General features: G+C 33.8%; 1 protein-coding gene across 3 annotated transcripts; it reads right to left on the bottom strand.

Annotated features, from left to right (window-relative positions):
• Positions 1-1,769: 1,769 nt before the first annotated feature.
• Positions 1,770-10,693, bottom strand: LOC25498007 (phosphoglucan phosphatase LSF1, chloroplastic). 3 transcript variants are annotated; one of them, XM_024771201.2, is made up of 10 exons: positions 10,172-10,689; positions 9,093-9,199; positions 7,628-8,090; positions 7,429-7,500; positions 6,868-6,989; positions 6,275-6,490; positions 3,176-3,278; positions 2,550-2,662; positions 2,173-2,317; positions 1,770-2,059 (listed from the first exon to the last, which is right to left on the bottom strand). In XM_024771201.2, exons 1-10 carry the CDS (start codon positions 10,628-10,630, stop codon positions 1,940-1,942), a joined length of 1,920 nt encoding a protein of 639 aa, XP_024626969.1. In that variant the 5' UTR covers positions 10,631-10,689; the 3' UTR covers positions 1,770-1,939. The 3 variants fall into 3 exon arrangements, with proteins under 3 accessions (XP_024626969.1, XP_013448195.2, XP_039683608.1); XM_013592741.3 differs by having other exon boundaries at positions 10,181-10,689; XM_039827674.1 differs by lacking the exons at positions 1,770-2,059; positions 2,173-2,317; positions 2,550-2,662; positions 3,176-3,278 and adding an exon at positions 4,054-4,625 and having other exon boundaries at positions 10,172-10,693.
• Between the last annotated feature and the right edge of the window lie 314 nt (positions 10,694-11,007).

Here is an 11,007-nt window from a genome sequence, read left to right as displayed (position 1 = left end):
GTGTACACCACACTCAAGCACACCACTCAAATGTATGAGCTATAGATTTATTAAAAGTTTATAAATTCAACCTTCAATCCTACACCATAGGGATGAATTCTTACAAATAAAATGGATAGTGTCTCATCAAATTGACAAACGACTTGTTCTTAACCATATGAACGTAACCTTGCGAATTTTCACAATTTATGTTGGGTTACCATCGCTCTCAATTTTTGTATTGGACATAATCCATCCCCCTTTGATGTATATATATTTTTCACTATACATAAGCTGTATCAACAAATCACAAATAATACATTGGCCAAGACGTCTCTCAGTCAGTATCTCATATATATATATATATATATATATATATATATATATATATATATATATATATATATATATATATATATATTATCGAATCGTCATCTATGATATACTATCATATCTCATATATTATCAAATTTCAGAAATGGCTCAGAAATGCTCTAATCGTCATCCAGCCATTACGTGGTGAACTCAAGCTTCCAAATTAGAGCATTGCTCAGGCTTTGATGACAACAGAAATGGCTGGATGAAATTAGTTCACCAATCCTGTCTCTAGCAATTAGTTCACCAAATATGCTCACTGCAATGTTCTGCATCTCTCTTAGCAAGTAGTCTGTGTTTTGAATTTTGATTTGGTGCTTGACTTTTAAGTTTCATTTTTGTAATCTTTAGTTGTTATGAAAATTTACCAACACTTTCTCTCTTTAATCTTTTGGACTTGTTATAGCATATGGAAAACTCTCTAGAAATTGACTACTATTCAACTTTTTCAAGATATGTCTACGAGGTTGGTTTCATTAAAAAAACTGAAGTGAAGTTTTATTTGTATCATGTCCTTCGGTTTTGTTTTCGAATTTCTTATGTGTTATGTTTCATTTCTTTTTCTTTTGATTTTTGGCAAATCTAAACATAGAAATGTAAATCCGAAGGAGCTGTGATAAGATGATATAGATGAACCATTTTCTTATGTTTAGACTTTTAGCAAAACATAAACATAGAAATGTAAATTGGAACCACTTACTTATCATTAACATACACTAATCCTAATTATGGTTGAAATATATTTTTATTTTTTTAATGAATAGATCATATTTAAAATATGATGAGTGTTCTTCTACAAAAAGTGATGTCCTCCATTTTGCAGATCATTTAAAATACAATAATCCTAAGTTATTACAATGTGGACACTCTTATTGTGTTCATTATTTTCTCAACACAGTTTTTCAAAAAAAATTGTTTTTTTGAAGGAAAAAAAATTGTTTTGTTAATTGATTATAGTTTTTGATTTCTAAATGAAGGATCGTATTTCATGGAAACAATATCATATACTTATGGCAGTAAACTTTATGACAGAAGATATTGACACTTTCAATCAATGGAGTTATAATTCTAAATCTCTAAAGTAATTTTAAATAATAATAAGATAATCTAACAATAAAATAAAAAAGGATGGTAATAAAAATATATGAATGGATGCTTCAAATAACTGTATTAATTAATGTAATTCTAAAATAAAAAATTATTATAATGGGATAAATCTCTTTTTTAACTTTTTTTTTACAAGTTCTTGTGTGACTATTAGACATTCTTAAGTATATTTTTTTGTTAATAAAGTATAACTCTGATAACATAGTTGTCCCGTGCATCGGACGGGACAAAGATCTAGTGAGGAAAAAGGGGATATAGTTCGGTCAAGTGAGGGCACAACATAAAACATTGCCATATCGACAAAAAAATTATCGAGGGTGCAACATTAAATAATTCCATTTATTTCAAGGGCTGAATGTGAATACATACATACCATAATTACTCTTTGGTACGTTCCTCTTCATAACTGAACAAATTGTGTAGCCTTAAACTTATTTATGTATGACAACACCAATTCTGTACATTATATTATGTACAACTATTTGGGAGCTAATCTGACAGGGCAGATAGAGAAAGCGATGCAACGAGCAGCTTTTGCCAACATAAACCTCTCTTTTTCATTCAAAGGTCTTTCAATCACCTTCACAACGTTGGCGTCCTAGATCAACAAAATCAAACAATTAAGTAAACTTGCATTAAACTTGTTGTAAGAAAAGCAATGAAACTTGCGCGCATACTTAATCCAAATGCAAATGTTGATAGTGAACATACTTTTTGCTGGTGCTGAACAGAAGGACGGACGCTGGCAGTTTCGCCAATCATTATTATATTGTTAACATTTCCGCTATCATCCCTTTCAGCTGGTGAAGATGTTGAATGCTTCCATTGTCCATTAACAATGAACTTGTAGTAATACCTAAAGGCAAAGGGTGATGTCACATTCATGTCATACAAAAAATGTTGCACGACGAAGAAATAAAGTTAACTTTGTCGGGTACTGAATTGGGTTTTTCTCAAGAGAGTCAATTGTATGCTTCTTCTGACACAAGTGATTAGCCAAATAAGGTCCTCAAGCTGAGGCCTGAGATGGAAAAAATAATAGACTTTGAATCCGTATATAAATATTATGGTAAAAGTAGCACACATACTTTCCTTGTGGAAGTTTAACTTCTACTTCATGTCTTGATCCACCCCGATGCTTTGCCTTAAGTGGTTCTTTCCAATTTCCGGTAAAGTCTCCAACCAAATTTACATCCTCCCCCTGAAACAATACAAGAAATTTAAATTATAGTACCATACACAATTAAGGACATATTCAAATTATTAAAAAGTAAAAAAAAAAAAACAGACATTACAAATATCCTACTGTATATACCGAAGATATTATTATCCTAGCTGAATTTTAGCTAATAAAAAAATTACTACATGAAAGATAAGCAGCTAAGCTGAGACCAAGGACCTCCGAAGGTGGAAATTTAGTTGCACTGAGAAATAAAAAAAATAAAATGAAGTTTCCCGGGAGTTTCACTATGAACAACAATATATCAAATGACGTTAGAATTAAGTATGAAACTATCGAAGAGCTGTTTTATACCAAAAAAATCAATCATTAGTATTGCTCATCAATACAACATAACAAGACAAAACATATTAAAATAGGACTACATTTCTCTGATATGCCTACAATACAAGTGCTCCTAATCCTCTTTTAAGATTTTTTTTAAAAAATATAAACCAGAAACTGCAACGGAACTATAATTGACTGGTTTGTTACCTCGTGACCATTCCACACAAATGTGACAGCATGTGTGGGAGCATCATGTTGGCCCCCTTCAACCATAGCTATAAGATCCCATGTTGCCCATGCAATTGCCGGCCTGCAGGTATGAAATGCTTTTATAACTGATTGAAAAAAATTGGGAATGGAAAGAAGAGAGCAAAATAGATACGAGAGAAAACAAAGGAAAAACAGGAGCAATATTTTAGATGTCATAATAATTTCTGTTTGAATTGTGGGTTATCTTTTATTATGCTTCTTGTGCTAGTTGAAACAAAAACTCTTTGAGGGTGACATAAGTATTTAAAAGACACCGTTACAAGTTAATTCTGAAATATCTGGTGTCATAGTAGATATTTATGATACAACACTAGATACAAGAAAAAATACACTACACTAATTAGAAGTGTTTCTTTAAATAAGACACTATGCGCTTATTGCTTCAGTATGTTACATCTCTTGAAGTTTCTTACGAGTCCTATAAACAGATGATGTATGAAATGAAAAACATAACAAGAAATAAGAAGAATTCCTGATATCTTCCTTTCCTTACCCTTTTTATCAGTGGTATCTAGAACCAGTTTATAGATCCACTTTTGTTTAGAACCTTATGGTCTCTCCTTCAAATGTCAATACTCTCTTGCAATATTCCCTGAGCCAAGTTCCCAATTTTTATCGTGAATATTGTGAATATTGGAGTGATCAAATAAAGACTTTCTTCATTTCATGATCTTTGGGATGTCGTAGAAGAAAGATATAAAGAACAACCACTACCAGTGGCTATGCAAGGGAATTGTTTGAAGCAATATAAAGAAATTGTTAAGAAAGATGAAACTGCCTTCGCAACTCTCAACAAGGATTTAGAAAAGGCATTATTCAAGAATTCTAGGTGTTAATAAGGTAAATGAAGCACAGGATATTCAGCGAAATGAATAAAAGGCAGTGAGAAAGTCATTTATATAAAGCTGCAAAACCTTTGCCCACTGTTTTTCAGGAATCATTACCTTCAGCACCGGTACCATATGAAGTGAACATCAAGGCAGGTGAACCAACATTGATGTACCATACATAGGAGAGAAAAATCAGACTTGATTCAGAAACAACTTCAATCGCACAGGCCGAAGTTAAGTACTGAAAATAATCCATCCATCTAACTCTCAAATTTCTAACACTTGTGACCTTACCAGTAGCTTTGAGAGAAGTAAAAAAATCATGTGCCAAGTTCCCTGTTTCTTAATTTGCCACTTCTGAACATTTTTTTCCTGCAGCATCAGAGTTTTATTACAGTTGTTGACTCTTTGAGAATCCCAACATTTATCCAAGAGGCGCTAGAGGATGAAAATTAGGTCCAAGCTATGGATGAGGAGATAACGGCACTTGAAAATGATGAAACTTGCGAGAGTGTTGATAGGTCAAGAGGAAAGAAACCTGCCGATTGCATGTGGATCTATAAAGTTAAGCAAAAATTAGATGATACTCTTGATCGATACAAGGCAAGACTAAGGACAAACGGATGCACTTAAACCAATAAAGTGTGCAAATTTAGGGAGGTTTTATATTGGTTAAAACCGGCATCTCGGGCATGGTTTTGAAAGATTCACAAAAGCAACGGTGTGTTGGGCTACAGAGATCAGACACTTCTTCAAACTTTCACTGGAGAAAAACTGCTGTACATTTTGCATATCATGATATTATTACAGAAGATGATCGCATTCTGCAGTATCTCAAAGCGACTCTAGGAAGAGCTTGTTCAAACGAGGTGGAAGATAGATTGTGGAGACTTGTATTGATGCAGATTATACAAGCTCAATCAATGATAGAAGATCCACCTCAGGCTATTTCACGCTCTTGTGTAGAAACCTTGTTTCATGGAGGAATAAGAAGCAAAGCTCACTAACTCGATCAAGTGCTGAGGCAGAATTTTGAGTAATTTATGGCGCAGAATATCTGAGCTGCATGAATATTGTGCTTGATCACTTTAAGATAAAGTATGAAGCCTTATGAACTTATCTTGAAAATAGATCAGCTCTATGTATTGCTCAGTCATTTTTAGTTTGGCAGGACAAAACACATTGAAAAAGACTGCCGCTTCATCAAGGAAAAATTGACTTGCGGATTGACAACAACAGCCAGCATTTTGTAAGGGCATGAGCATCAATTGCAGAAGTGTTAACAAAAAGGCTTGCTAAAATAACAATTCAGCCAACTTACTTGAAAGTCGGGAATTATTGATAAATCCATTTACTCGCATGAGGCGGAGTGTTGTAACTATGTAGTAAATGTGTAATTATTGGAATTTTTGTATTAGTTCCATTAGTTAGAGTTTATCTATATATATACATATATATATATATATATAATGACATTTGCGCTTGTACTCTCAACATAAACAAGATGATGTTAATAAATATCTTTCTACACTACCTTTGCTACAAATTGACAAGTATCCAAAAATTGGGAGAACTCTCCCTTAGAAGCAAGCTTTCAAGGGAGAAGAACCAGGTCACTTAAATACTCTACCGAGCATCCCATACTTACTCATTGTGGGACTTAGACACCTTATAATACCAAGTCCCTATTAGAAAGACAAAAATACCTTCAGTTTTTTCCTTCTATTTCCATTTCAAGGGTTTTATTGTTGATCGATTAAATTCAAGATGATAAATCGCCAACTATTTTACCATAAGTAACAGAATCTATCTACAAGTTTCACTAGACAAACTTTCGAACAATTTGATTTTATCGTGTGAAAATACTCATGAAGTCAAAATAACTATAAGAAAGAGACCAATAGGAAATAAGAATAGAAGAAAACACGTAATTATAAAAATAATGGATAGTGGATATGTTTAAAAAAATGAGCTGGTAACCAACTATCGTCCATTGAAATTCTTCAGGCTGAGACAGAACTTGTACTAACTTGTCACCACTCATCTCGAAAGAAAAAGAATTTCTATAGATCCCTATATTTCCAAACTGTGTGGCAAAGTAAATTTTATACAGGACTATATAGCATACTCCCATGCCATTTTGAACAGAAAATTTAACTTTCAGTCAACATGTAATACAAAGTGTTTACAGTTTAGCAAGAATAACCTGTCAGGTCTGCACGTGTGCATCCCAGTGACCCAAGTATGAGCTGCATGTAGGGAAACGTCTGTCATCCAATGTAGGTATGCAATCACACAAGCAGGAGACCGATCAAATCCAGAAGTGCAAGTAACAAAAACGCGAAGATTCTTTCTTAGCAACCGTAATAAAAGCCCAACACAAAATGGGAGTTTTTTCCTCATGTCATAAGAATCTCCATCGCTGAAAATATAAATAAGGTTAAACTGAAATCAAAGAATAAATCAAAATTTAAGAGGAAGCAAAATCAGGATAGTCAGAAGTTCTGATGCCAACTTCTATAAGACAATACTTGTTATTCACTTCAATTTAGAATTAGTATTCAAAATAACCAACAAAAAAAAAGAGTTGAACACATTCAGCACTCGGAAATTTATATTATAAAGTGAATCTTGACACTTGCAATTTCTTGTTTATCAGACTATCATTAACATAGAAAAGGTTGAAAATTCAGACAGAAATAACAATTGGACATCTCGCAAAAGTAGACAAAATATCTTAGTGAATTCTTTGAAAAAAATAGATTCAGAAAGTCTGACATGCTTTGGACCCTAGATTACCGTATAGGATAGTTGATGATGAGAATATTATTCCTCTGACAATAGTCATTGATTGATTTCACATTGATTCCCCAATTTTCAGCTTCAGTTCCACTTTGGAAATTCAGAACAGCGGTAACTCCCTGTACCATAAAATACAGTAGTCAAGAAGAAACTATTTTAAGTGCTACAGCTCACTTCACTGTCCTCTTAGGAGTTATACAATATATCTGCTCACTAACCATAGAGAATTGACACACTTCCAAAATCCAAAATTTCCATGTTACAACGTAAAACCTTCAATTCTAAACACCTTGGTCAAATGCTTTGTGTATTTCAATTTCAACTATGTAATGTAATGAATTTTAAAAGTTATGTCCCTGATGCACTATTGAAATAAACTAAATAGCAGATAGTGACTGCAGTATCATAGATTCAACAACAAAGAAGAAACAAAAATTTGTTTGTCTTCTGACACATTCAAGTTTTGCAACTGAAGCGGGTATTAAGTCATTCATTTGCAACTGTCAATGCATAAAACTGGGATTTGCATGTTGGAATGAATGAAGTTAACATCATTACCTCAACTTTTGCCAAGGTTTCCACATCATCTCCTGTTTGGATGCAAGATCCCACATATATTTGCTCGGTAATCTAAGAATTTACAAGATAGCAATATTTTATCAAAATTGTAGAAATAATTTAATAAACAAAACAAATGATAAAGAAAGTAACAACTGAATTGAATTTATCACATTACAAAGTACAATAAAATGCATACCTTACTATAACGCATACCAAGAGAGTGATTATAGTACATCTCATCCTTGGCACGATCTAGAGCCTGAATATATTCCTCAAGTGGAAAACTTCCGTGAGCCCAATCTCCATCTCTACTCGCTTCGTCAGTGAAAACGCAAGCAAGTTGTATTGTTTGTTCAGTTAAGGAATTTCTTTCACCGTGGGTGATGGCATGTTGATTTTGATTGCTCAATAACTTGCTTCCATTTGAATTAAGAAACTTTGAGTTGAACGTCGAAAATCCAGAATTCCCACAGCTATCACTAGATGGTTGTAAATTTGATGCTAATAGTGTCTTGTTCCATGTGACAACAGGAACTCGACCTCTATTATATACTATTTCAAGATCATTCGTCTTATTATGCAGCAGTTGAATGGGAAATGTAGATGCGGGCCTCTCAAGAACCAAGCTAAAAGAACTTGTTTGCTCCTTTAGCACCTTCCTGAGGAAACCAAAAGACTGAAAAAAATGAAAACAAAACACTGATGAACAGAATAGATTATGATGATGATGGGAGAGCAACTTTGAGTCATTTCACCCAAAAGAAAAAACTTTGCATCTTTCTATAATATCTTACAACAGAGGGCCAATCTAGTACTTTTTTTCTTACTGCTATAAATCATAATTAATCAATTCTAGGTACTATAAACCAACTCTTGCACATGTTTTAAGTTTAGATAAAGACTTGCTACAACCCCAAATGATAATGTGGGCCCAAATGGGCAATTAGTACATTAGCTGCCCAAGATCATTCTGATGAGGCAAAGAGAAAATGATCATTTCGTGTTATGGATTGTTGTTATAATAGAAGGTGAACAGGTGAAAGGGGGAGGGGTATCTGGGAGAATCATTGAGTTAGTTGTGGGCAGAGAGAGACCATTTGTTCTTTAAAGGAGATTAGCTTTTGGCAGTAGAAATGTGCATGCCTCAGTAATCTCTTTCTTAGAATTTGGGTTGGGCTTCATTCATTCTTACAAATCCAGCTTGTAAGATGAGGATTGCCCCCACTTATAAACTGATGTTTAGGACACATTTCATCTAGTGTTCGAGACAAGAACACCGCATCACAATAGACAGCTACAATATAGTCAAAGTAATATTCGGACTTGGGATGAAGTAGTAAGGGAATTATCTCTTTTCATTTTAAGTAGCAAAAATTTCTTAAATGAGACTTTTTTAAAAGATTATTTGTTAGCATTTCAGTAATTGGCTAAATATTTCTCAGCAATAAAAAATTAATGAGATAAATATATTTTTAACTCATAATCATCTCAGAATTTTGTTTTTAGTATACTTACTTTTCAGTCTCAGCTATACAAAGTTGCATGTTTTTAGTCCCTAATTTATAGACACTAAAATTTGAAAACACATTAAACCCAAATTAACATAAGTTCACCAACCAAACTTGTCCTAAATCAAAAGAAAAAAACATCAGAACACATACTGTGTATCTCCAACATCTTTAATCTCAACAAGACTATTCTGAGAGGAATCACCGGCTTTCTTCAAAGTGTCACCCACCATAATTATCCTGGACTTCTCCGCATTACCCTACAAAAACAATACAAATCACAACAACAACAACAACAACCAAGCCTTATCCCACTAAGTGGGATCGGCTACATGAATCAAACAATGGCATAATGATTTATCATATACCATATTTCTATCCAAATCATTAATCTCTAAATATTTCTTAATAGTTTCTCTTATAGTTTTTCTAGGTCTTCCTCTAGTGATTTGACTAGTCTTCACTTGATCTACTCTCCTTACTACAGAATTTACGGGTCTTCTCTCTACATGCCCAAACCACCTAAGCATAGTTTCCACCATCTTTTCTTCTATAGGTGCTACTCCAGTTCTCTCCCTCTCTAATGTTCTAATTCTATCTCATCCAGTCTTGCCACACACTCAATGCAACATCTTTATCTCTACTACATTAATTTATTTTCGTGGTGGTGCTTGACAGCCCAACATCTTTATGGGACAAAGTTTGTCCCATAAATCAGTTGTTTGATAAATTTCTCCTTCAACTTGAGTGGTACTTTCGTATCACATAAAACACTTGATGCACTCTCCATTTCAACCATCAGTTGTTCGATAAATTTCTCCTTCAACTTGAGTGGTATTTTCGTATCACATAAAACACTTGATGCACTCTCCATTTCAACCACCCAACTTGAATTCAATGGATTACATCTCATATTACTTCTCCGACATTTTGTACTATGATCTAAACTATTTTAACCGTGTAAATTGTGGTAAACACAAATCACAAAAAATAAAAATGAATCATTGATTGTGCACAACACGCAACGAGGTTACTCGCTCTATATCATTATAAGTGTCTCATTTGCAATGTTTCTCAATAAAACATAAGTTATTTTTTCACTAATTTACCCTTTTTTTTTTATCTCAGTCCACAAAATTACTCCACTAGTAGATAAAATTCATTTTATCATTGAAATCACTGCAGAATTTTGAACAAATGAAATGAGATACTTATAATGAGAGAGTGAATACTTTACTAACCCCTTTGGCGAGAGAGTGAACAATGATTTTCCCATCAGAAGTAAGAGCAAACCGAATCCCAAGAGGCTTATCAAGAGTAACAAGATACTCATTGAGGTTCATCTTGAATGCAGAGTCATTATCACCAGACATTGCAAAAACCCTATAGTTTTTTAGCGTTCTAACATTATACCGAAAAAGATGGTGCTTGTTGTAGAAGAGTGAGAGAGAGGTGGGAGAGAATGAAGAAATGTTACTGGTGCGAAGGAGTTGAGGTGAAGGAAGATGGTGGATATTGAATTGGAGAGAAAGCATGGTTGTGGAAGAGAAGAGAAGAGAAGAGAAGAGAAGAGAAAAAGTGGATTTTACTGTTAAGCGTTGATTATGGAAGTGAAGAAGTGAAGCATGTGAGTTTTGAGGAAGACAGAACAGAAGACACGGCACGGGGAGATTGGGGTCAACAAACAGCATGTGAGGTGAGTGTCTTTTTGGACAGATTCCAATGTCTCCGTCTGGTTTCTAAACGGTAGTTTACTAAATTACACTACTAATAGCCAAAACTACCAAGCAAGTTAGAGTATCATGTCGGTAAGTACAACTAATTGTTCTTATTTGGTTTGTACTCGACGAAAATTGATTTTGATAGAATTGAGTTTGAGATAATTGATTTTCGTTATAAGTGAGTTGAATGTAGATTGATTTATGTTTGTTTGCATACATTTTATTAGAAATAATTCTTATGAGTCTCATAAGTCCTAGCTCAACTGGTAAAAATGCCGAAATTGTTGGCCGGACATCATGATCAGAGTTCGAACCCCAATACTTTCATTCTGTATGTGTGAGTTTAT

Source organism: Medicago truncatula, chromosome 7 (assembly GCF_003473485.1).
Source record: "Medicago truncatula cultivar Jemalong A17 chromosome 7, MtrunA17r5.0-ANR, whole genome shotgun sequence".
Classification (NCBI taxonomy): domain Eukaryota; kingdom Viridiplantae; phylum Streptophyta; class Magnoliopsida; order Fabales; family Fabaceae; genus Medicago; species Medicago truncatula.
The sequence above is the reverse complement of the archived record's forward strand: the minus strand, read 5'-3'. Positions and strand labels throughout refer to the sequence as shown.